This window comes from Oncorhynchus nerka, linkage group LG4, assembly GCF_034236695.1.
Source record: "Oncorhynchus nerka isolate Pitt River linkage group LG4, Oner_Uvic_2.0, whole genome shotgun sequence".
NCBI classification, from domain to species: domain Eukaryota; kingdom Metazoa; phylum Chordata; class Actinopteri; order Salmoniformes; family Salmonidae; genus Oncorhynchus; species Oncorhynchus nerka.
Genome location: NC_088399.1, coordinates 71768644 through 71796058, shown reverse-complemented (window position 1 = coordinate 71796058; position 27415 = coordinate 71768644). Strand labels below are relative to the sequence as shown.

The 27415-nt window shown below is 43.7% G+C and overlaps 1 protein-coding gene across 1 annotated transcript in view; it reads left to right on the top strand.

Moving 5' to 3' along the window:
• The window catches only part of LOC115128545 (receptor-type tyrosine-protein phosphatase U-like), a 285266-nt gene that overhangs the window by 207902 nt on the left and 49949 nt on the right, over window positions 1-27415 (top strand). Inside the window, exons 10-14 of the mRNA XM_065017796.1 lie at window positions 617-726; window positions 4297-4498; window positions 13315-13417; window positions 14208-14502; window positions 19266-19302. Coding sequence (XP_064873868.1) covers window positions 617-726; window positions 4297-4498; window positions 13315-13417; window positions 14208-14502; window positions 19266-19302 — 747 coding nt within the window. The remainder of the gene's footprint in view (window positions 1-616; window positions 727-4296; window positions 4499-13314; window positions 13418-14207; window positions 14503-19265; window positions 19303-27415) is intronic.

Below are 27415 nucleotides of genomic sequence, written 5' to 3'. Positions count from 1 at the left end.
GTGTCCTTTAACTATTTGTACATTGTATATATATATATAATATGACATTTGTAATGTCTTTACTGTTTTGAAACTTCTGTATGTGTAATGTTTACTGTTAATTTTTGTTGTTTTTCACTTTATATATTCACTTTGTATGTTGTCTACCTCACTTGCTTTGGCAATGTTAACACATGTTTCCCATGCCAATAAAGCCCTTGAATTGAATTGAATTGAATTGAATTGAGAGAGAGAGAGAGAGAGACAGAGACAGAGAGAGAGAGAGAGACAGAGAGAGGATACAGCGGGTTTAACTGTCAGCCACAAGGCAGTGCTCTAGACTCTATCCGCCTGAGACAGTCTCAGAGCCAGAGAGACTGTCAGACAGTCTGTTAGTTGACGAAAACTTGCATGACTTGTAGCAGCATCATCTTTCGATCAGACACAGATGTACACGTAAACACGCATGCACTCTTGCACCCAGACACACACTCATCAAATCATCTGGTCCTGAAATCAGTTTGCCTGTCTTTACGGCTGGAAACCGTATATAATTTGTCACTTCCTTCCTATAGGAACCCCTATTCAATCCACAGAGGGTTCTCTCAGAATGTTTATGTTGTGTTTTCTTTTCCAGTTCCTGGTGGCATCGTCCCAGAGTCACTGACTTTCACCCCATTAGACGAAATGATCTTTCTGAAGTGGGAGGAGCCTGTGGAGCCCAATGGGGTCATCACACAGTATGAGGTATGGAACATGCCCTCAACTTTCCTGTCTGTCACAGATCTGTCTCGAGATCAATCTTAATCTCTGTCTTTCTCTTTTTTTCCCAATGAATAATTTGTGCTTATTTTATTGAGATTTATCTCTATCTGTCTCTAATTGCTTGACACAGGAGAGTTTTTTTGTGTGTGTGTGTGGGGGGGGGGGGGCAGTTTTGGGTTAAAAAAAACTACTAATCACAAGGTATTCTTCAAACAATGTGTTTAATTTAGGAAATCTGTTCATCAATTACTCCCACAAAAAAAAGAAGAGAGACATGATTGTGTCTCAATGTTTAAAATGATTGTTATTTTCAAATTTGCAGTGTACAAATTATGTTCCGGCCCCTAAACCCTCCGCTTCAACAAAAATTGGCTCGCCACTGCCTTCCCGTGCAGTACATACATGTGCCATAGTCATTAATAGGGAATGTATCCTCTCTTCCTCTTAAATGATAAGTACTAGAAATATCCTGCCGGGAACTCTTCTCTGCATACACCCACAGCTCCTCTGCCTGGGTGGTGTATAGCGCCAGCAGACAATGGCGAGAAGAGACCCCTTGATGTCAGGACGCCTCTCTCTCTCTCTCTCTAACGCTCTCTCGCTCTCTCGCTCTCTCGCTCTCTCTCTCTCTCGCTCTCTCTCTCTCTCTCGCTCTCTCTCTCTCTCGCGCTCTCTCTCTCTCTCTCTCGCGCTCTCGCTCTCTCTCTCTCTCTCTTCTCTCTCTCTCTCTCTCTCTCTCTCTCTCTCTCTCCACAGTTCAGGTCTCTGTATATGCTCCTATGATAATGAGGCTAGTAGAGCCTCTGACTGCAGCCCTGCAATTATATAGAGACAAGCAGTATAATTACTTATTTGCCTAAAAGATGCTTTCACATGGGGCAAATTATTTATGTATGTGTATCAGTGGCGGTCAGCGCAATTTATTTTTCATGACCATGGCCTTATTTCTATTAGAGCATGTTGGATGACTGTCATTCATATTCCATTTACCAGGTTCAATGTAACAGCGATAGGTTTAGGCTACTACATGATACTCAAATTTTCCCTATACCCATCATGATTCATAGGCTACAACCTAGCCTATGAATGAAAGTTTACAACTTAGGTCCACACAGGTGGAGAGAAATATTTGAGATGACAGACAGTGACACATGGAAAGACAGTGACACTTTCAATACCACCTTGCACACTCTTGCTGGCATCTAGCTTATCTAGGGTGTAATCATTAGTCCAACAGTTGCAAACAAGAGTTGCAAACAACAAATTCAGGTATTTTTATCCCTATTTTGTTCCCTTCCGTTTAAGACACGATTTTCAACAGAATCGGCGGAATGCATACACCCCTGTTCATGCATAAACACAGTTCACTTTCATAGCAGTCACGTCACTTTCCCTCTCACCTTTTCCCTTCATTTGTGGACTTCAATGAACAAAACATCAGCTGTATGTGACCAGGCGAAAAAACCTTTCCAAGCCAAACCATGTCATAACCGCTACACACAGCCTACAACTTTGTCCCCATATTAGCTAAAGTAGCGTCCTAGTCAACATAGCTAATAGAACTAATGTGTTAGTAAACCTGCTACAATCATGCAGTTACGTTACAATGTAACAATGTAACATAACTGCACTTACACGGGCAGTATCCGGGGGCATTAAATTAATAAAACTAAAAGCTTACCTTAGATTGGAAGAGTTCCAGTGTTGTGTTGATTAGTCATAGCCAGCTAGCTAATAGCCCTCTGTTTAAGCCAGGTGTTTGAGTAACTAAACTAGCCAGCTGCATTTGCTAGCTAAGTAAGTGAAACTGAAAGGTTTTTTTAAAATGACGAAATCCCTCTCTCTCTTGCTTCTCCTTAATTTAAAAACAAATATTTGTAGAAAACTGTTCAACTATTGTCTCTCTTTTTTTGAGTCAACTACTCACCACATTTTATGCATTGAAGTGCTAGCTAGCTGTATCTTATGCTTTCAGTACTAGATTAAGTATCTGATCCTTTGATTGGGTGGAAAACATGTCAGTTCATGCTGCAAGAGCTCTAATAGGTTTGGGGATGTTCTCCAGAAGTTGTCATAATTACTGTGTAAGTCAATGGAAGGGGGTGAGAACCAAGAACCTATTAGGGTTTGTATTGAAGTCAATTTACCAAGAGGAGGACGGAAGGTAGCTGTCCTCCGGCTACACAATAGTGCTACCCTACAGAGTGCTGTTGAGGCTACTGTAGATCTTCATTGCAAAACAGTGTGTTTTAATCAATTATTTGGTGATATGTGATTATATTTACTATAGTATGAAATTCACTGAGGCGGATGGTCCTCCCCTTCCTCCTCTGAGGAGCATCCACTGACTTGTATATAAGTCTCTAATCTCCTGCCACAGACCTCTGAAGCCAACTATTAGAGCATACAGAGATTTCTGTACATTAAGTAGAAAGAAAGACTTTAGCTATTAACACCAATCAAGCCACAGTCATATTTAGCTTTTCTGACCATGTTTAGTTGGAGAAATGTAACTGCTCTTCATGGATGCAATAGGTCTGCCTGGCAGTCTGGCATGTGTCTGTCTTTCTATCCGGCAGTCAGGCAGGCTGCGGTGACTTTGCTGAATGAATGAAAGGTGTCCAGACAGAGACAGGTCTGGGCCTGACGAGTCTGCTCTGACAGAAAGAGAGTGTGATGAAAAGGAAGAGACATGTAAATAGTGAGATTGAGAAATCCTGATAGATAGAATGAGGGAAAGGGAAGGAAGAAGCTGTTGGAATAGACATTAAAGGTGAAATGGAAAAGAGACTAAAGATATGGAGAAAGGAAAAGGAAAGAAGCTATAGGAGAAGATGAAGAGAAGTGAGAAGATTCATTTTGGCAGAGAGTGAACGAGGGGCGGTATGGAGGAGTGAGAATAGACTGTTGAATCAGGAGAGAGGGGAATGAGAAACTGGGATGTGTCAAAGCTGCCTGGTGAGAGGATAGAGAAGAGAGAGAGAGAAGAGAGAGGGGGAGGAGAGAGGGAAAGAAAAAAAGATAAGAGAGGTGAGAGGAATGATAGAAGAGGGAGAAGTGAGTGAGGCACTGCAAACAGGATCTCTGAGAAAGAGAAGGAAAGAGTGAAGCAGAAAAGAAGAACAGCAGAAATAATTGGGTTGTCTGTGTAGTGACAGAGGAGACGTTCTGAGTTCAGAAATTATCTCATTTTGGACTGCATGGTGGAGTCACTGTGGGTGGTGGTGCAAGGCAGGCAGGCAGGCACAGTCAGAGGCACAGTAACCCCTGTTTATTTGTAGATATATCGCTGCTTGACTCCCAACATTGAAACAACCCACAGCAAAACATCCAACAACAATAACACAAACAACAACACCTATTGTATGATCTCAGGAAGCAGAATCAAATCTCGCTGTGATTAATTTATGTTCAGAGTTCGTAAGCAGGTACTGCTCATTGTGATTCTATGGCTTGTGTTTTCTTCCCTGTTCCTAAATCTGTTACAGCAACTACAGTCTTACAACACAGCATTGTGATCATATTTGTATGTGTTTTCTTCACGGTCTCCAGATCAGTTACCAGGGCATCGAGTCATCCGACCCGGGTATCAACGTACCGGGCCCTCGCCGTACTGTCTCCAAGCTGAGGAACGAGACATACCACATGTTCTCTGGTCTACACCCCGGGACCACCTACCTGGTGTCTGTTAGAGCTCGCACCGCCAAGGGCTTCGGGCAGACCGCCCTCACTGAGATCACCACCAACATCTCCGGTGAGGGTGTGTGGCATGAGCGCTGACCGCCTCTGGAGTTAGGGCTGAGGTTGGGGGCTGAGATTGGGGGCTGACGGCGGAGGCTGGGGGCAGAGGCTGGTGGCTGACGGTGGAGGCTGGGGGCTGAGGCTAGGGGTTGAGGCTGGGGCTGGGACTGGGGGCTGGGACTGGGGTAGACTAGAAGTGTTGCTTTGGGTTTGACTTGATCACTTGTTCCTTGTTCTGGACTGAGACATAGGACTGACTGGTGCTCAGATTCTGTGGAAGGAAACAGGTGCTAGGTCCACATAAAGATGTTGCATAAACCTTACTTAATTTGTTTATTATTTTTCATACTTTTTTACTGCATCAGGAGAGCATACATGATATGATTCCTGGGTCTTGTTAAAAGAAGATAAGTTCCCTTCTCCCACACACCAAGCTTACAAAGTATCCCATACTTATTTTCGTGTTGTTTTAAATCAAATCAAATCAGTTTTTATTGGATTCATACTCATATTTAGCAGATGTTGTTGCAAAATGCATGAGTTCCTAGCCTTAACTGTGCAGTAGTATCTAACCATTCACAACAATACACACTATCTCCCTGGAGGCTGTTTCATCATTGTTGGTAATCAGCCTATTACTGTTCTGTCGTCTGCAAACCTGATGATTGAGTTGGAGGTGTGCGTGACTAAGCAGTCATGAGTGAACAGGGAGCCTGTGAATCTATTGGAGCGGTATGCAAATTGAAGGCTCTAGGGTGTCAGGTAAGGTGGAGGTGATAAGGTGCATTCGGAAAATATTCAGACCCCTTAACTTGTTCCAAATTTAGTTACTTTACAGCCTCATTCTAAAATGTATTAAATCTATTTTTTCCCTCATCATTCTACACACAATACCCCATAATGACAAAGGAAAAACAGGTTTTTAGAAATGTTTGCGAATGTGTATATAAAACAAATAATACAAATATCACATTTACATACTGTAAGTATTCAGATCATTTACTTTGTTGAAGCACCTTTGGCAGTGATTACAGCCTCAAGTATTCTTGGGTATGATGCTGCAAGCTTGGCACACGTGTATTTGGGGAGTTTCTCCCATTCTTCTCTGCAGATTCTCTCAAGTTCTATCAGGTTGGAGGGGGAGCGTCGCTGCACAGCTTTTTCAGTTCTCGCCAGAGATGTGAGGTCGGGTTCAAGTTGGGCAACTCAAGGACATTCAGAGACTCATCACAAATCCACTCCTGCATTGTCTTGGCTCTGGACTTAGGGTTGTTGTCCTTTTGGAAGGTGAACCTTTACCCCAGTCTGAGGTCCTGAGTGGTCTGGAGCAGGTTTTTATCAGGATCTCTCTGTACTTTGCTCTGTTTATCTTTCCCTCAATCCTGACTAGTCTCTCAGTCATTGCCGCTGAAAAACATCCCAACATGATGCTGCCACCACCATGCTTCACCGTAGGGATGGTGCCAGGTTTCCTCCAGACAAGACGCTTGGCATTAGGCCAAAAAGTTCATTCTTGGTTTCTTCAGACCAGATAATCTTGTTTCTCATGGTCTGAGTGTCTTTCGGTGCATTTTGGCAAACTCCAAGCAGGCTGTCATGTGCCTTTTACTGAGGAGTGGCTTCCGTCTGGCCAATCTACCATAAAGGCCTGATTGGTGGAGTGCTGCAGAGACGGTTGTCTTTCTGGAAGGTTCTCCCATCTCCACAGAGGAATTCTGGAGCTTTGTCAGAGTGACCATCGGGTTCTGGGTCCCCTCCCTGACCAAGGCCCTTCTCCCCGATGACAGAAGTGTCTCTGTGGTTCTAAACTTCTTCCATTTAAGAATGATTGAGGCCACAGTGTTCTTGGGGACCTTCAATGCTGCAGAAATGTTTTGGTATCCTTCCCCAGATCTTTGCCTCGACACAATCCTGTCTCGGAGCTCTACGGACAATTCCTCCAACCTCATGGCTTGGTTTTTGCTCTGACATTCACTGTCAACTGTGGGACGTCGTATAGACAGTTGTGTGCTTTTCCAAATAATGTCCAATCAATTGAATATACCACAGGTGGACTGCAGTCAAGTTGTAGAAACATCTCAAGGATGATCAATGGAAACAGGATGCACCTGAGCTCAATTTCAAGTAGCAAAAGGTCTGAATAGTTTCAGAATGCACTGTGTGATCCTAACTAGCCTCTAAAAGCACTTCATGATGACAGATGTGAGTGCTATGGGGCGATAGTCATTTAGTTATTTTTTTCTTTCTTTCTTGGGTACAGGAACAATTGTGGACGTCATGAAACAATTGAGGACAGCAGACTGAGACAGGAAGAGATTGAATATGTCCGTAAACACTCCTGCCAGCTGGTCTGCACATTCTCCGTGGACGCGTGTAGTGACGTCGTCTCGGCCGACAGCCTTGGGAGGGTTAACACGCTTAAATGTCTTAATCACGTTGGCCACGGAGAATGAGAGCTCACAGTGCTCAGTGGCTCTGCGTTACCCTCAAAGCTGGCGAAGAAGGTGTTGTCTGGGAACAAGACGTTGGTGTCCGTGACGTGGCTGGTTTTCCCTTTGTCATTTTCGATTTTCTGGAGTCCCTGCCACATAAGTCTTGTGTTTGAGCCGTTGAATTGCGATTCCACTTTGATTCTGTACTGTACTGGCGTTCTTCCTGTTTGATTGTCTTACGGAGGGCATAACTGCACTGTTTGTATGCGACTGTATTCCCAGTCACCTTTCCATGGTTTAATGCGATGTTTCGCGCTTTCAGTTTATGGTTTTTGGTGTGGGTAGGTTTTAATAGTCACAGTGGGAACAACATCCCCTATACACTTCCTGATGAACTCAGTCACTGTGTCAGTGTATACATCAATGTTATTCTCAGAGGAAACTCAGAACATATCCCAGTCCGCGTGATCAAAATAATCTTGAAGCATGGATTCCGATTGGTCAAACCATCGTTGGATAGACCTTAGCACGGGTGCTTCCTTTTTGAGATTCTGTCTATAGAAAGTGAGGATCAGAATGGAGTTGTCATCTGATTTGCCGAAGGGAGGGCGCGGGGGTGCCCTGTAGCCAACCCGGAAGGGAGAGTAACATTTGTAGAGAATTTTTGAAATGCGAGTACTACAGGCAATACGTTGATAGAACTTAGCGTTTTCCTCAAATTTGCTTTGTTTTCCTCAAATTTGCTTTCCCCAGCTACAATAAATGCGCACTCAGGATATGCGGTTTCCAGTTTGCACAAAGTCCAGTGTAGTTCCTTGAGGACCGTGTTGGTATCGGCTTGAGGGGTAATATACATGGCTGTGACTATAACCGAAGAGAATTATCTTGGGAGGTAATACGGTCAGCATTTGATTGAGAGCTATTCTAGGTCTGGTGAAGGAAAGGACTTGAGTTCCTGTACGATATCACAATCACACCTCTCTTCTTCCCGGAGAGTTTTATTCCTGTCTGCTCAATGTACAGAGAACCCAGCTGGCTGTTTGGACGGGGACTAGCTTCACTAGCGAATTATATATTCGGAAGCGGTGGATGGTGTGAGTCGGACTAGAGTCGGACTTGATGTCCACTCCGAATACCGTGTCTCCGCCGGCGGCATCTTGGAGCAGCTTCTGGGATAAGTTCAATTGCCTTGTTTTGTACGAACAAAGGATCCAATTCGGGAAAGTCGTATTTCTGGTCAGAATGCAACCTGTGTCACAGCCCTGGGTGTCCGATTGAACCCTTAGGCTAATTAATGGCGTTTCCACCCCTTTAAAGGTACACTCTGCAATAGTCACTGCTGTTCATTGGCATTTCAATTGATGAAGCATTTGACTGTAAAACAAATTACAGATTCTGGCTTTAAAGTATTAAGTAAATCCCATTGGCTCAGTCTTTCTCCTTAACCTCTTGCTCCTACCTGACATGCAGGCGTCCCATCTAGAGACCTGGAAATGCAAATGCGCTACGCTAAATGCTAATAGTACTAGTTAAAACTCAAACGTTCATTAAAATACACATGCAGGGTAGTGAATTAAAGCTACACTCATTGTGAATCCAGGCAACAAGTCCGATTTTTTAAATGCTTTTCGGCGAAAGCATGAGAAGCTATTATCTGATAGCATGTAACACCCCAAAAGACCCGCAGGGGACGTAAACAAAATAATTAGCATAGTCGGCGCTACACTAAACGCACCAATAAAATATAAAACATTCATTACCTTTGACCATCTTCTTTGTTGGCACTCCTAGATGTCCCATAAACATCACTATTGGGTCTTTTTTTCATTTAAATCGGTCCATATATAGCCTAGATATCAATCTATGAAGACTGTAATCAAGGAAAAAACATTGTTTTATAACGCGACGTCATTTTTTTTTAAATTAAAAAAGTCGACAATAAACTTCACAAAACACTTCGAAATACTTTTGTAATGCAACTTTAGGTATTAGTAAACGTTAATAAGCGATCAAATTGATCACGAGGCGATGTAAATTCTATAGCTTTATGTCTGGAAATAATGTCCGGGTAAATCTCAAGCAAAATATCCGGTCGGAGACCGGAAGAAAGGCAATGCCTTGCGTCTTTTTGACCCACGAAACAAAAGGTAGGCAAATGACAAGACTGTTGACATCGTGTGGAAGCTGTAGGTATTGCAACCTCAGCCCCATTAAATGTGGTTCACCTTTATCAATGGGTTCAAGTCACGCATGGATATATTTTTCCATTTTCAGTGATCAGATTTTCCTGCACTTTTCGATGAAACGCACGTTCTGTTATAGTCACAGCCGTGATTTAAACAGTTTTATTAAACGAGTGTTTTCTATCCACACATACTAATCATATGCATATACTATATTCCTGGCATGAGTAGCAGGGCGCTGAAATGTTGCGCGATTTTTAAGTTGCTCCTACCCTCTACTTTTTTGAACATTTTGTTAAAAATCGCGCAACATTTCAGCACCCTGCTACTCATGCCAGGAATATAGTACGTTCATATGGTTAGAATGTGTGTATAGGAAACCCTCGGACGTTTTTAAAACGGGTTAAATCACGACTGTGGCTATTACATAACGTGCGTTACATCGGAAAGCGCAGGAAAACCTGATCACAGAAAATGGAAATAAATATCCTTGCGCCACTTCCAGCTATTGTTAACAGTGAGCCGAATTAGATAAGACCGAGCATTCAACTCCCACAGCATCCCCATGCAGTCGAGTATCTTGTGAATTTAATCCTCTTTGATTCTTGGTTGAACCGAAAGAGGGGCACGACGTACCTCCGGTCTCCGCCCAGATCATTCCGGAAGAGCTCTCTCCTGAAATTTTTTCCAAGACGACAGCTAATGATATGTACATCGCATACGGATGATTTTTATCGCTTATTAACGTTTACTAATACCTAAAGTAGCATTACAAACGTATTTCGAAGTGTTTTGTGAAAGTTTATCGTCTACTTTTTGAATTTTAAAAAATGACGTTACGTTGTGAAATCGCTGTTTTTTTCGTTTATCACACAGTCTACATATAACGATATCTTGGCTTTATATGGCCCGATTTAATCGAAATAAAGACCCAATAGTGTTTATGGGACATCTAGGAGTGCCAACAAAGAAGATGGTGAAAGGTAATGACTGTTTTCTATTTTATTGTGCGGTTTGTGTAACGCCGAAATGCTAATTATTTTGTTTACGTCCCCTGCTGTGCTTTTCTGTTGTAGTGTATTGGTGCATGCTATCAGATAATAGCTTCTCATGCTGTCGCCGAAAAGCATTTTAAAAATCTGACTTGTTGCCTGGATTCACAACGAGTGTAGCTTTAATTTGATACCCTGCATGTGTATTTTAATGAACTTTTGAGTTTTAACTAATACTATTAGCATTTAGCGTAGCGCATTTGCATTTCCAGAGCTCTAGTTGGGACGCAAGCGTCCCAGGTAGAGGTAAGAGGTTAACAGAATGTTCGAAAAAGTAAGCCCTAAGCCTAAGTGGTTTTAACTTGTGTGTGGTTGTACAGGTCTCCTCTATTGAACCACAGTCAGTGCTTGACCCTTGACCTGTGAGCTGCAGTTGACAAAGTACTGCAAATGTCTCCTCTTACCTGTCTCATCTCTCTCTCTCTCTCTCTCTCTCTCTCTCTCTCTCTCTCTCTCTCTCTCTCTCTCTCTCCCCTATCCACTTAACTCTTTTCATGTCTTTCTCTACCATGCCCTCGTAAACACATTATGATAAATTAAAGTGTGTTCTATCCATTGTCCTTCATCCTCGGTCAAACATTTACTAAGGCTTGGTTTTCTATTCCGCTGTTGAAGGTATTGAATCCAGCCATACACACACACCAGGATGTGAGCTGTCTATACTGAGTCGAATGTTAAACTATTACTCAGTCTAATATACTGTATTTGGGTTTAAACTCAAGGTACAATACAGGACTGCCCAAGCGTGAGCCAGGTGTATATGTTCATGCATGCTCTCGTACGTGTGTGTGTATATTTGTACATTTTATAATGAGGTGTTTATGGGTTCATTGATATTCTAACATAGTTTTCTGACCCAAAATGAAAGACAACACCAGGTAACAATTTCGGCAACAACTAAGATCACTGAAGCGCTTCTCCGCTGTTCTGGTGCCCTGTCTACGATGCTGTCAACAGTGTGAATCGAACCCCTGCACATTCGCAGATACTGCATGTGACTTTCTGAGAGCCAAGTCTTGTATTTTGCTAATCTCAATATCTGTGGTGCTGCTCGTGGCAACGTCATTATGCGGAGTCTACCTTTAATTTCAGAGGCTGTTGGTTTAGCTGATTAATAATCATCTTTCTTTACTATGAAACCTCATGTTTTTTTATTGCCTGGATGCTCCCTTGCTAATTGTCTTTTAACGGTAAACAGAAATGGGAACACAATTGTGTGTGTGTGTGTGTGTGTGTGTGTTCACTGGCGCTCATCACAGTATTGTTGATCCAGTCTACAGTCTTGTTCATGGGGGTGTGGCTGTGAGATGTGTCCTAATTACAGGGGATTCTTATCGTCCCTGTGAATAACTATGGGAATGTCCTTCTTGCTCTCTATGTGAATAACAGTTTTATCTCACTTCCTGTGCTATCCAGTCAGGTCCATCAGTATTTGGACATTATTATTTTAGCTGTCTAACACAGCATATCGGAGTTGAAATAAATAATGAATATCACATTACATCCAAATCGGTTGAACGGTGTAGGAATTTCAGCTTTAAAAACAAGATGTGCCTCCCCCTTGTAAGGTAACAAAAGTAATTGGACAATTGGCTGCTCAGCTGTTTCATGACCAGGTTGTGTGTTATTCCCTCATTAGTTATTTTACAAGTAAGCAGATAAAACGTCTGGAGTTGATTTCAAGTGTGGCATTTACATTTGGAATTTGGTGCTGTTAACCTTCAATATGAAGTCCAAAGAGCTGTCACTGCCAGTGAAGCAAGCCATCATTAGGCTGAGAAATCAAAACAAACCCATCAGAGAGATAGCAAAAACATTAGGTGTGGCCAAATCAACAATGTGGTATATAAAAAAAAATTTAAGAACGCACTGGTGAGCTCACGAACACCAAAATGCCCAGAAGACCACGGAAAACAACTGTTGTTGATGGAAGAAGTACTCTTTCCCTGGTGAAGAAAAACCCCTTCACAACAGTGGGCCAGATCAAGAACACCCTCCAGGAGGTAGGTGTATCTGTGTCAGTCAACATTCAAGAGAAGACTTCACCAGAGTAAATACAGAGGGTTTACCACAAGATGTAAACCATTGGTAAGCCTCAAAAACAGGGAGACCAGATTAGTTTGCCAAACAACATCTAAAAAACCCTATACAGTTCTGAAGCAGCATCCTATGGACAGATGAGACAAAGATCAACTTGTACCAGAATGATGGGAGGAGAAGAGTATGGAGAAGGGAAGGAACTGCTCATGATCCGAAGCATACCACCCCATCTGTGAAGCATGGTGGAGGTGGTGTTATGGCGTGTGCATTTATGGCTGCCAATGGAACTGGTTCCCTTGCATTCATGATGTGACTGCTGACAAAAGCAGCAGGATGAATTCTGGAGTGTTTAAAGCTATATTATCTGCTCAGATTCAGCCAAATGCTTCAAAACTCATTGGATGGCGCTTCACAGTGCAGATGGACAATGACCCAAAGTATAATGTGAAAGCAACCCAATACAAAGAAGTGGAATGTTCTGCAATGGCCAAGTCAATCAAATGACCTGAATCCAATTGAGCATGCATTTCACTTGCTGAAGGCAAAATGCCCCAAGAACAGGCATGAACTGAAGACAGCAGCAGTAAAGGCCTGGCCGGGCATCACTGGGGAAGAAACCCAGCATCTGGTGATGTCTATGGGTTCCAGGCTTCAGGCAGTCATAAACTGCAAAGGATTTGCAACCAAGTATTAAAACTCACAATTTAATGTATGATCATGTTAGTTTGTCCAATTACTTTTGAGCCCCTAAAATTGGGGGGAACACATGTAAAAAGTGCTGTAATTCCTACACCGTTCACCCGATTTGGATGTAAATAACCTCCAATTACAGCTGAAAGTCTGCACTTTTAGCTTGTCTTGATTGTTTCCTTTCAAATCCATTGTGGTGGCGTACAGAGCCAAAATGATATGAACGGTCAATGTCTAAATATTTATGGACCTGACTGTATATGATTTTTAATTGTTATTTACTTTCTCATTTTCTTTCTCTTTCTCTGTCTCTTATTCTCTCACACACCCTCACTTCCCTGCTCCACCTCTTTCTCTCCCTCTTCTATCCCCTCTCTTCTCCATCTTAACCCCCATCCCCCTTTCCCTCCCCCTATCTGCTCCCTCTGCCAGCCCCAGTGTTTGACTATGAGGATGTCCCAGCCCCACTCAGTGAGTCAGAGAGTACCATCACTGTGCTGCTGAGACCTGCGCTGGGCAGAGGAGCACCAGTCAGGTACAGTCACAGTATTAATCACAGTAATAGACCTCACGCAACTGTCACTCATGTCTACTACGTTGCTCACTGTAGCACATATGTTTCTCCATAACACTATTTTTTATGTCATTGGAATAAACATGTCATTGTTTATTCCAATGATTCCAAATTTTATTTGTGTTTCTTATTTTATTTCACCTTTATATAATCATGAAGTGTCTTTGGTAACCTTAAAGGGGCCATCCAGAGTTGAAACAACAATAAAGCATTTCACCACTGTTTCAGTATAAAGCTTAGGGATGGGCCTGGAAAAAATGTAAACATTCTCAAATTCATACACAGGGCTATGGATGCAATGACTGACCATCTGAGATATCAAAATTATAGTCTTAACCATGTTTTGAGGTTATACAGTGTTTGTTTACATTGACTTTGTTTATAAGCATTGTCGTAAAACAAGCTTCTGTTTTGGATTCTGATGAGGTACGACAGTTGAACTAAGCACATGAGGCATTTATAAGTTATATTTTCACGAATCAATGGGTACATATAACACCTTTACAAGTCCAAAAATGGATTTAACAACTGCAGATTGCCCCTTTAAGATCGGCAACTGTTTCCAGCGTAGTTATCACCTATCGGTCTGTTGTCATTCCTCTCCCCCCAGTGCATACCAGGTGGTAGTAGTAGAAGAGGACGGTTCTAGGAGGATCAGGAGGAGGAGGAGGAGGAGGGAGCTGGGTAGCGGTTCAGACTGTTTCCAGCGTAGTTATCACCTATCGGTCTGTTGTCATTCCTCTCCCCCCAGTGCATACCAGGTGGTAGTAGTAGAAGAGGACGGTTCTAGGCGGATCAGGAGGAGGAGGAGGAGGAGGGAGCTGGGTAGCGGTTCAGACTGTTTCCCTGTGCCAGCGTCCCAGGTGGAGGCCCAGTCTAAGGGGACGCCTCACTACTACACAGCTGAGCTGCCCCCCTCCAGTCTCCCTGAGGCCACTCCGTTCACCGTAGGGGACAACCACACCTATAACGGCTACTGGAACACTCCCCTGGACCCCTCCAAGAACTACCTAGTCTTCTTCCAGGCTATAAGCAACTTCAGAGGGGTGAGTTTATAGACCTGTCTTTAAAGCCGGAGTCAAGTCTGGAGTCTTTGCCAAACATGCCATAGGAGGAGGCAAGACAGCACAAACAGATCAGGGGACCAGACTAAGCTGCAGTCCCTTTGAACAAATCAAGTGTTATTGAATTGCGAAAGTAACACTGTGCATGGCTGGTTGTAGCAGAAAGGACCTTCAGCTCTGAAACTCAGGCTGTTTTGGCCCAACTCTCTCTCTCTCTCTGTGTCTTTCCTTCTCCCTTCCCTTGCCTTCTCTCTGCCTGTCCCCTCTCAGAGCCTGCTGGAAAGTCTGTCGAGAGGAAAGTCTGAAATGATACTCAAGCATAGATTAACGGAGGAAAGTAGGGCCCCAGGTGTGACTAAATAAATGCTGTTTAAATCATGAAGCCCATATGGAGATAAATGACTACAGTATGATCTGCCTGGCTGCAAAGAGTTGGTTATTACGCCTCATATGTACAGTATATATGACTATATGATTCTGGTAGCTACAGATTTATAACAAATATTTAATATAAGGTGTGCATCAAAGCAGGTTGGAAACTGTGTCGTCGATAGTTGTACTGCAAACTCCTGGGTCAAAATGCATCAGAGAGAGTCACAGGGCAGAACTGGTCAAACATGTGCTTCCTAAGTGGTTGCTAGATGCAGTAGGGGTAAAGCTCTACAGGTTAGAAGGCTGAAGTTAAGGATAATGCTCCATAGGTTGTAAGGCTGGTATGACTAACGTCACTTGGCTAAAGTTAAGGACTTACCCTCAGTGTCTCTGTCCCTCTGAATCACAATCTGATAGTAGTCTCCTGTCTCTCTTAACTATTGGTCATTAAAGCCAATGACTCCCCCCTTAATACCCAATTAAATGTATTTTGTGTGTGTGTGTGTGTGTGTGTGTGTGTGTGTGTGTGTGTGTGTGTGTAAACAAAGACACATTATACGACATAACATCGTCAATTGCTAGACATGTTTCCACTGTGTACCGGACACATATTTACGATGCTATGCTGTACACACTGCATAAACATGACTATACGGACTGGCCGTACTATACCTCTGACAATGAGCTCGGCGAAGTTGGACACGGCAGCTCCGCGTGCGGTGCAGCGATACAGGTCCTGCTCCCCTCTCTCAGCCTCCACTTGGAAGGTGGCCATCAGACGCTTGTGGCTCAGACGCTGGATAGAGGACGCCGCCACAACCACACCGTTACGACGATGCAGAGAGAGAGGGAGAGAGAGAGAGAGAGAGGGAGGAGAAGGGAGGGGAGGCAGGGAGGGAGAGAGTCACGCTAACTGACTCATACACAGGTGATCATCTTTACCTGTGTAGACACCACCTCTGTCACTGCCCATGGAAACACTCAAAACACACAGTCACATAGAGAGAGAGAGTCAGGTTACCCTAGGTAACCTTCACAAACAGTTATGTTTATTATAATGTACAGTACCAGTCAAATGTTTGGACACACATACTCATTCAAGGGTTTTTCTTTGTTTTTACTACTATCTACATAGTGAAGACATCTAAAATATCATCTTTTACACGATAACATCTATATTTTAGTTTCTTCAATGTAGTGTGTGTCATTATTACTGTGGTGTTATTATAGTTGTGTATTTACCTGAGTTAGAGATATAGCCACCACACTATTTCATCCTGACACGGCAGCTCATAACAACATTGGAATATTATAATTCATGTAGATTATTGTTTCTCTGTCGGCCCTGGGCAGTTTCTCAATCTGTTTATAAAACGTGGCTTTTCGAGTCAGCCTGGACCTGGATTTGTGGTGTGTGTGTGTGTGTGTGTGTGTGTGTGTGTGTGTGTGTGTGTGTGTGTGTGTGTGTGTGTGTGTGTGTGTGTGTGTGTGTGTGTGTGTGTGTGCTTGTTCACTGTCTCTGTAAAAATGGGGAAAGCACATGATTGATTTATTTGACAATTATTCAAGATAATTAGCTGTAGGTTTCCAGAACCATGGCTCTGAGAGCTGCTGCTGCCACTGAATGGAACTGTAATGACTTTGACAGATATGTCTTTACTGGAGCTTGAAAGACAGCGCAATCAGTTCTTTATAAAACACTGAAGCGCACAGACACACACACACACTCATCGCAATCTAGGCTGACTCGAATATACAGTACCAGTCAAAAGTTTGGACACAATCATTCCAGGGTTTTTTCTTTATTTTACTATGTTCTACATTGTAGAATAATAGTGAAGACATCAAAACTATAAATTAACACATATGGAATCATGTAGTAACCAAAAAAGTGTTAAACAAGTCAAAAGTTTAGGGTCACTTAGAGATGTCCTTGTTTTTGAAAGAAAAGCACATTTTTTGTCCGTTAAAATAACATCAAATTGATCAGAAATACACTGTAGACATTGTTAATGTTGTTAATGGCTATTGTAGCTGGAAACGGATGATTTTTAATGGAATATTTACATAGGCGTATAGAGGCCCATTATCAGCAACCACCACTCCTGTGTTCCAATGGCACGTTGTGTTAGCTAATCAAAGTTTATCATTTTAAAAGGCTAATTGATAATTAGAAAACCATTTTACAATTATGTTAGCACAGCTAAAAACAGTTGTTCTGATTTAAAGAAGCAATAAAACTGGCCTTCAGACTAGTTGATTATCTGGCGCATCAGCATTTGTGGGTTCGATTACAGGCTCAAAATGGCCAGAATTAAAGAGCTTTCTTCTGAAACTCTGTTCTTGTTCTGAGAAATGAAGGCTATTTGATGTGAGAAATTGCCAAGAAACTGAAGATCTCGTACAAGGCTGTGTACTGTTCAGTTCACAGAACAACGCAATCTGGCTCTAACCAGAATAGAAAGAGGAGCGGGAGGCAAGAGAACAAATACATTAGAGTGTCTAGTTTGAGAAACAGACGCCTCACAAGTGCTCAACTGGCAGCTTCATTAAATAGTAACGTCATAACGTCAACGGTGAAGAGGCAACTCCGTGATGTTGGCCTTCTAGGCAGAGTTCCTCTGTCCAGTGTCTGTGACCTTTTGCCCATCTTAATCTTTTATTTTTATTTGGCAGTCTGAGATATAGCTTTTTCTTTTCATTTCTGCCTAGAAGGCCAGCATCCCAGAGGCGCCTCTTCACTGTTGACATCGAGACTGGTGTTTTGCGGGTACTATTTAATAAAGCTGCCAGTTGAGCACTTGTGAGGCGTCTGTTTCTCAAACTAGACGCTAATGTACTTGTCCTCTTTCTCAGTTGTGCACCGGGACCTCCCACTCCTCTTTCTATTCTGGTTAGAGCCAGTTTGATTTGTGCTGTGAAGGGAGTAGTACACAGCATTATACGAGATCTTCAGTTTCTTGGCAATTTCTCGCATGGAATCGCCTCAAATCATTTGACCCGTTCCCCAATTCTCTGTAGATGCAATATTAATGATAGTGAACAGCATAGTCAGCTTCAGGATCTTGAAATGCTACTGTACACTATTGTGACAGGTGCTACCAGCTACCTGCCACTCAACCTCTGATATCGGCTGAAAATATTGGCATATCATATCTGAGGATCATTCTATAAATAACATCGGAACATATCAGGCAAGGAGGTGTCATCAGCAGTCAGTAGAAGTCCAAATGACATTTGACCAGGGTCAAAAGTAGTGCACTATATAGGGAACAGGGTGCCATTTTGGATTTGCGTTTTTATGCCAAAAAGTGCTGAGAGTCCGAGTCATGTCAACCTTGACAGAGGTGACACATGACATATCAGCAGGTGGGACTGTAATAATCTGAGAATTGTGGGTAAAGGCAACTTCTATCTCCATGACTAAGAGTTTGGCGGAAACAGACCCACTCGGAAAACAGGTTTTCATTTAAAAAAGGTTAGTAGGCGCTGAGGTGAAAGGGTTCTGACTCCAATCTCAGAGCCCAGATTAGATTAAATACTTGATTTAGCATGTTCTAATCTTAATTTGATAATGTGTCTCTGGTATCACTGTGATTGGCTGGGTAGGAGCTGGGGTGTGTGTGTGTGTGTGTGTGTGTGTGTGTGTGTGTGTGTGTGTGTGTGTGTGTGTGTGTGTGTGTGTGTGTGTGTGTGTGTCATTATTACTGTGGTGTTATTATAGTTGTGTATTTACCTGAGTTAGAGATATAGCCACCACACTATTTCATCCTGACACGGCAGCTCATAACAACATTGGAATATTATAATTCATGTAGATGATTGTTTCTCTGTCTGCCCTGGGCAGTTTATCTCAATCTGTTTATAAAACGTGGCTTTTCGAGTCTGTAAAAAGGGGGACGCACATTATTTATTTGACAATTATTCAAGATAATTAGCTGTAGGTTTCCAGAACCATGGCTCTGAGAGCTGCTGCTGCCACTGAACCACTGAATGGAACTGTAATGACTTTGACAGATATGTCTTTACTGGAGCTTGAAAGACAGCCAGATTGGTGCAATCAGTTCTTTATAAAACACTGTAGCGCAGAGACACATATGCACATACATGTACGTGCGTACTAGTGTGTGTGTAATGGGTTGGGTGGGCCAGGGGACTGGATGTTGTTGATGAGAACAGAGAACGTTTCATTCACACACCCATTCATTTATTCATTAATGAGCTATTTTGTGCTTTAAAACACAAAGTGTCTAGGTGACTAAGACACAGACAGACAGACAGACACAAACACATAGATACACACACGCTCTGACACCTGTTCTATGCTTAAAAAAAAATATCCCATGCTAATGAATCTCCCATTCTTGTTTCAGGAGACGAGAATTAACTGCATCCGGATTGCCCGTAAAGGTACGTTCAGATCATTCCATTCTATCTTCTTTGATCTTCATCATTGAGAGGCATGCATTGAGAAATAGACTACATAAGAATACTTCCTGGCAAAGCAGTATTTACATCTTCTATGCTCCATGATGCTTCAGATGCACTCTGATATGGATGGAAAGCGTCCCTGTCACCCGGAGGGAGAGAGAGAGGGAGAGGGAGGCCTGCTCTCTTACACTCTCTCTCTTCCTGCGCTCTCTTTGTTATTTGAAGTGTCCTGACATCAAGGGGTCTCTTCTTGCCATTGTCTGTTGGCGCTACACACCACCCAGGCAGAGGAGCTGTGGGTGTATGCAGAGAAGAGTTCCCGGCAGGATATTTCTAGTACTCTTCATTTGGTACTTGACGGTGGCAGGGTGGCATGGTGAATGGAGGGAGGAGAAGAGAGGAGAGATTGGCGCTGTTCCTGTGGTGGTGGCAAAGAGAGAGGTTCAGGAGGAAGGGTACACTGGAATTCTCCCTTTTTCAATTCAAGGGGCTTTATTGGCATGGGAAACATATGTTAACATTGCCAAAGCAAGTGAAATAGATAATAAAAGGAAATAAAAAGGAATAAAGACATTTCAAATGTCATGTTATGTATATATACAGTATTGTAGCGATGTGCAAATAGTTCAATTTAAAAAAGGGAAAAGAAATAACATAAATATGGGTTGTATTTACAATTGTGTTTGTTCTTCACTGGTTGCCCTTTTCTTGTTGCAACAGATCACAAATCTTGCTGCTATGATGCACACTGTGGTATTTCACCCAGTAGATATGGGAGTTGATCAAAATTGGGATTGTAGGCCTCCCGGGTGGCGCAGTGGTTAAGGGCGCTGTACTGCAGCGCCAGCTGTGCCACTAGAGACCCTAGGTTTGCGCCCAGGCTCTGTCGTAACCAGCCACAACTGGTAGGTCCGTGGGGCGATGCACAATTGGCCTAGCATCGTCCGGGTTAGGCAGGGCTTGGCTGGTCGGGATATCCTTGTCTCATCACGCACCAGTGACTCCTGTGGTGGGCTGGGCACAGGTGCACAGTGTTTCCTCCGACACATTGGTGCGGCTGGCATCCGGGTTGGATGCGCTCTGTGTTAAGAAGCAGTGCGGCTTGGTTGGGTTGTGTATCGGAGGACGCATGGCAGCAGATCAGGAAAATAAACAATAAAAATGTGCAGATCAGTTTCCGCTTCATTTTGTGGGCAGTAGCCTGTCTTCTCTTGAGAACCAGGTTTGCCTACAGTGACCTTTCTCAGTAGCAAGGCTTTGTTCACTGAGTCTGTACATAGTCAAAGCTTTCCTTAAGTTTAGGTCAGTCACAGTGGTCAGGTATTCTGCCACTGTGACTGACTCTGACTCTCCCTAAACTCTCTGTTTAGGGACAAATAGCATTCTAGTTTGCTCGGTTTTTTGTTAATTCTTTCCAATGTGTCATGTAATTATCTTTTTTTTTTCTCATGATTTGGTTGGGTCTAATTGTATTGCTGTCCTGGGGGTCTGTTTGTGTTTGTGAACAGAGCCCCAGGCCCAGTTTGCTTGGGGGGCTCTTCTCCGGGTTCATCTCTCTGTAGGTGATGGCTTTGTTATGGAAGGTTTGGGAATCACTTCCTTTTAGGTGGCTGTAGAATTTAACGGCCCCTTTCTGGATTTGGATCATTAGCGGGTATCGGCCTAATTCTGCTCTGCGTGCATTATTTGGTGTTTTACGTTGTATATAGGGAGGATACTTTTGCAGAATTCTGAGTCTCAATTTGGCGTTTGTCCCATTTTTTGTGAATTCTTGGTTGGTCACAACCATGAAGGGCAATGGCTTCTGTAACTGATTCCAAGATGGCGTAGCAGTCGGACGTGTGTTTTGTCTTGTCCCGTCCTGTATAGTGTAAATATAGTTTTTCCTCGTTTTTTTTCTGTATATATTTCGTACATATTTTAATCTCACTTTCCAACTACAGGCTGAATATACTCTCCTGCAACCTGCATCACCCAATGTGGCACGGATCTGCTTTTTCTATACTTTAGAATCGGAACCCTCATCAGAAGCTAGCCAGCTAACTAGCTACGAGCTAGTAGCTAGCCACTGCTAGCGGTCTTCAACGCTAACTAGGACACCAGCGCGACATCTACCCAAAGCATATCAGACTGCTTTTTCTCTACCACATCTCCGGATTCCTACCGCAAGCTCTGAACCTTTACACCGGATCATCGCAACTAGCTAGCTGCAATCCGAGTGGCTACTCCTGGCTAACGTCTCTGTCCCAGAGCAAGCACCAGTTAGCCTGGAGCTAGCCTCGAGCTAAGCCCATCTACCGACTAGCCGAAGAGGTCCAACAATACCTATTTTGCCAATTGGCCTGGACCCTCTACTGCCGACACGGAGCCCCGCCGATCCATCACGACTGGTCCGCCGACATAATCGTCCGAGGGGGTTTCAACAGGCTTTTCCGCTGCGACATCGCGAAAGATCCATCTGCTGGCCAAGGCCCGCGAGCTTTCTGAATCGCTGTATCTCCAGCTCACCGCATGAAGAGGAATAAACAGACTCACCCCATCGCGACGTCCCCCAAAGGTTAACTCTCTAGCCCTCGCTATCTCCCTGCTTGCTAATTCGGCCTGCTAACGGCTAGCTTGTCAAGCTCCGGTCCGCTAACTGCTACCTTGTCTAGCTCGGGCCTACGAACTGTTAGCTTGTTAGCACAGGCCTGCTAACCGTCTGAACCACCGCGTCCCAATCACTCTCTGACCCCATTTACTTTCCATCTCTTTTTGATTTTTAATTTGTTTATACCTTCCCGAAACCTGCCTCACCCAATGTGATACGGAATCGCTGTTACTTTTACTCTTATTTTTATTTTTATGACACACTCAAGAACCTCCAGAAGCTAACTAGCTACAAGCTATTTAGTCATTGTTAGTTTTTTTAAAAACCTGGATAACACTCGCCAGCCCAGCCTCCCTGCCCATCCACCACTGCCCCCTGGACACTGATCTCTTGGCTACATAGCTGACGCACGCTGGACTGTCCATTTATCACGGTACTCCTTTCTGCTTGTTTGTCTTACCTGTCGGCCCCGTTGCCTAGTCAACGCCATTTTACCTGCTGTTTGTTGTGCTAGCGGATTAGCCTCGCCTATTGTTTTTAGCTAGCTTTCCAAATTCAACACCTGTGATTACTGTATGCCTCGCTGTATGTCTCTCTCAGATGTCAATATGCCTTGTATATTGTTGTTCAGGTTAGTTATCATTGTTTTAGTTCACAATGGAGCCCCTAGACCCACTCTGCATACCCCTGTTACCTCCTTTGTCCCACCTCCCACACATGCGGTGACCTCACCCATTACAACCAGCATGTCCAGAGATACAACCCTCTCATCATCACCCAGTGCCTGGGCCTACCTCCGCTGTACCCGCACCCCACCATACCCTGTCTGCGCATTATGCCCTGAATATATTCTACCATGCCCAGAAACCTGCTCCTCTTATCCTCTGCCCCCAACGCTCTAGGCGACCAGTTTTGATAGCCTTTAGCCGCACCCTCATACTACTCCTTCTCTGTTCCGCGGGTGATGTGGAGGTAAACCCAGGCCCTGCATGTCCCCAGGTACCCTCATTTGTTGACTTCTGTGATCGAAAAAGCCTTGGTTTTATGCATGTCAACATCAGAAGTCTCCTCCCTAAGTTTGTTTTACTCACTGCTTTAGCACACTCTGCTAACCCTGATGTCCTTGCCGTGTCTGAATCCTGGCTCAGGAAGGCCACCAAAAATTCAGAGATTTCCATACCCAAATATAACATCTTCCTTCAAGATAGAACTGCCAAAGGGGGCGGAGTTGCAGTCTACTGCAGAGATAGCCTGCAAAGTAATGTCATACTTTCCAGGTCCATACCCAAACAGTTCGAACGACTAATTTTGAAAATTACTCTCTCCAGAAATAAGTCTCTCACTGTTGCCGCCTGCTACCGACCACCCTCAGCTCCCAGCTGTGCCCTGGACACCATTTGTGAATTGATCGCCCCCCATCTAGCTTCAGAGTTTGTTCTGTTAGGTGACCTAAACTGGGATATGCTTAACACCCCGGCAGTCCTACAATGTAAGCTAGATGCCCTCAATCTCACTCAAATCATCAAGGAACCCACCAGGTACAACCCTAACTCTGTAAACAAGGGCACACTCATAGACGTCATCCTGACCAACTGGCCCTCCAAATACACCTCCGCTGTCTTCAACCAGGATCTCAGCGATCACTGCCTCATTGCCTGTATCCGCTACGGAGCCGCAGTCAAACGACCACCCTCATCACTGTCAAACGCTCCCTAAAACACTTCTGTGAGCAGGCCTTTCTAATCGACCTGGCCCGGGTATCCTGGAAGGACATTGACCTCATCCCGTCAGTTGAGGATGCCTGGTCATTCTTTAAAAGTAACTTCCTCACCATTTTAGATAAGCATGCTCCGTTCAAAAATGCAGAACCAAGAACAGATACAGCCCTTGGTTCACTCCAGACCTGACTGCCCTCGACCAGCACAAAAACATCCTGTGGCGGACTGCAATAGCATCGAATAGCCCCCGTGATATGCAACTGTTCAGGGAAGTCAGGAACCAATACACGCAGTCAGTCAGGAAAGCTAAGGCCAGCTTCTTCAGGCAGAAGTTTGCATCCTGTAGCTCCAACTCCAAAAAGTTCTGGGACACTGTGAAGTCCATGGAGAACAAGAGCACCTCCTCCCAGCTGCCCACTGCACTGAGGCTAGGTAACACGGTCTCCACCGATAAATCCACGATTATCGAAAGCTTCAATAAGCACTTCTCAACGGCTGGCCATGCCTTCCGCCTGGCTACTCCAACCTCGGCCAACAGCTCCGTCCCCCGCAGCTCCCTCGCCCAAGCCTCTCCAGGTTCTCCTTTACCCAAATCCAGATAGCAGATGTTCTGAAAGAGCTGCAAAACCTAGACCCGTACAAATCAGCTGGGCTTGACAATCTGGACCCTCTATTTCTGAAACTATCTGCCGCCATTGTCGCAACCCCTATTACCAGCCTGTTCAACCTCTCTTTCATATCGTCTGAGATCCCCAAGGATTGAAAGCTGCCGCAGTCATCCCCCTCTTCAAAGGGGGAGACACCCTGGACCCAAACTGCTATAGACCTATATCCATCCTGCCCTGCCTATCTAAGGTCTTCGAAAGCCAAGTCAACAAACAGGTCACTGACCATCTCGAATCCCACCGTACCTTCTCCGCTGTGCAATCTGGTTTCCGAGCCGGTCACGGGTGCACCTCAGCCACGCTCAAGGTACTAAACGATATCATAACCGCCATCGATAAAAGACAGTACTGTGCAGCCGTCTTCATCGACCTCGCCAAGGCTTTCGACTCTGTCAATCACCATATTCTTATCGGCAGACTCAATAGCCTCGGTTTCTCGGATGACTGCCTTGCCTGGTTCACCAATTACTTTGCAGACAGAGTTCAGTGTGTCAAATCGGAGGGCATGCTGTCCGGTCCTCTGGCAGTCTCTATGGGGGTGCCACAGGGTTCAATTCTCGGGCCGACTCTTTTCTCTGTATATATCAATGATGTTGCTCTTGCTGCGGGCGATTCCCTGATCCACCTCTACGCAGACGACACCATTCTATATACTTTCGGCCCGTCATTGGACACTGTGCTATCTAACCTCCAAACGAGCTTCAATGCCATACAGCACTCCTTCCGTGGCCTCCAACTGCTCTTAAACGCGAGTAAAACCAAATGCATGCTTTTCAACCGATCGCTGCCTGCACCCGCATGCCCGACTAGCATCACCACCCTGGATGGTTCCGACCTTGAATATGTGGACATCTATAAGTACCTAGGTGTCTGGCTAGACTGCAAACTCTCCTTCCAGACTCACATCAAACATCTCCAATCGAAAATCAAATCAAGAGTCGGCTTTCTATTCCGCAACAAAGCCTCCTTCACTCACGCCACCAAGCTTACCCTAGTAAAACTGACTATCCTACCGATCCTCGACTTCGGCGATGTCATCTACAAAATGGCTTCCAACACTCTACTCAGCAAACTGGATGCAGTCTATCACAGTGCCATCCGTTTTGTCACCAAAGCACCTTATACCACCCACCACTGCGACTTGTATGCTCTAGTCGGCTGGCCCTCGCTACATATTCGTCGCCAGACCCACTGGCTCCAGGTCATCTACAAGTCCATGCTAGGTAAAGCTCCGCCTTATCTCAGTTCACTGGTCACGATGGCAACACCCATCCGTAGCACGCGCTCCAGCAGGTGTATCTCACTGATCATCCCTAAAGCCAACACCTCATTTGGCCGCCTTTCGTTCCAGTACTCTGCTGCCTGTGACTGGAACGAACTGCAAAAATCGCTGAAGTTGGAGACTTTTATCTCCCTCACCAACTTCAAACATCAGCTATCCGAGCAGCTAACCGATCGCTGCAGCTGTACATAGTCTATTGGTAAACAGCCCACCCATTTTCACCTACCTCATTCCCATACTGTTTTTATACTGTTTTTTTTATTTTTTATTTATCTACTTTTCTGCTCTTTTGCACACCAATATCTCTACCTGTACATGACCATCTGATCATTTATCACTCCAGTGTTAATCTGCAAAATTGTATTATTCGCCTACCTCCTCATGCCTTTTGCACACATTGTATATAGACTGCCCATTTATTTTTATTTTTTTTATTTTTTTCTACTGTGTTATTGACTTGTTAATTGTTTACTCCATGTGTAACTCTGTGTTATCTGTTCACACTGCTATGCTTTATCTTGGCCAGGTCGCAGTTGCAAATGAGAACTTGTTCTCAACTAGCCTACCTGGTTAAATAAAAAATGAAAAAAAAAAAAAAAGTATTTTTGCCAGATCCTAATTGGTATGTTGAATTTTATGTTCCTTTTGGTGGCATAGAAGGCCCTTCTTACCTTGTCTCAGCTCGCTACATAAATAGTCATATTAAACATTCATGAACATACAAGTGTCTCACATGTTTCGAAAGCCTAGAATCTTGCTAATCCAACTGTGTTGTCAGATTTAAAAAATTATTTACTGCGAAAGAATATGATGCGATTATCTGAGGATAGAGCCCCATAAAAAACAACTATTTCAACCAGCACAGGTGTAACAAAATCACAAACTGCAATAAAATAAATTGTTTACCTTTGACGATCTTCCGATGTTTGCAATCCCAATGCTCATTGTTACACAATGAATGGTCTTTTGTTTGATAAAATCCATTTTTATAGCCTAACACAAAACATTTTGTGAACCGCTTGTGTCGTGAATTCCGTCTCATTACATTTTCGACGACACATTCGATGTAAATACACACACTAAACGTGACTTTTCCAGTCATGTTTGGTTTCATTGCAATCAACTGAATTGATGGGTTATTAACCAAACTTGATGGGATATTTCGCGGGACGTATTGACTGAAATAAACCGATTTGAAGACAACAAGTAATGACATCATTGTGCACCAATGATATGACCGCTGTTTTGTTGATTGACTGTATTCTAACCCAATGACCACTGATCATCTTGCAATCTAGCTTGGTAGATAGCCAATGAGCTGAGGTAAACGGCAATATGTAATGTTTATGTGTTGGAAGACCAACCCATGTAGTAAACTCTGGCGTAAAGAGGGTCATTCGCCATTGAAGTTTCATACCGGAAGGAGCAACGCATGTTACGCACAGCGTTGTTTTGGTAAAGCGCATCTTCAGCTGTTTATATATTAATCAGTATGGCGACTAAGTCAGGGAAAGCTAAATCTAAGTCTAGATATACAGATATACAGTACACACAATTTTAGAAGAAATTGATCGGGAAAGTGAGACAGAGATTGTTGGAGGACGATTCATTTAGCGATTCCCAAATGGAGGAATATTATTTGAACGGAGAGGACATCGTTTTGAACTGGTAAGTTCTTCTCATGCTAATGCCGTTGTTTGAAATTAATAATATAAAATATTATTTGTGATTTTTTTAATTTTAGTAGCAATATATAAAAATGTAATGTGAGATGCGTGTGTCTGCCGCCCCACCCCACCCCCACATGAAATAGCCTATTTGAGGCTGTTGAGGGGAG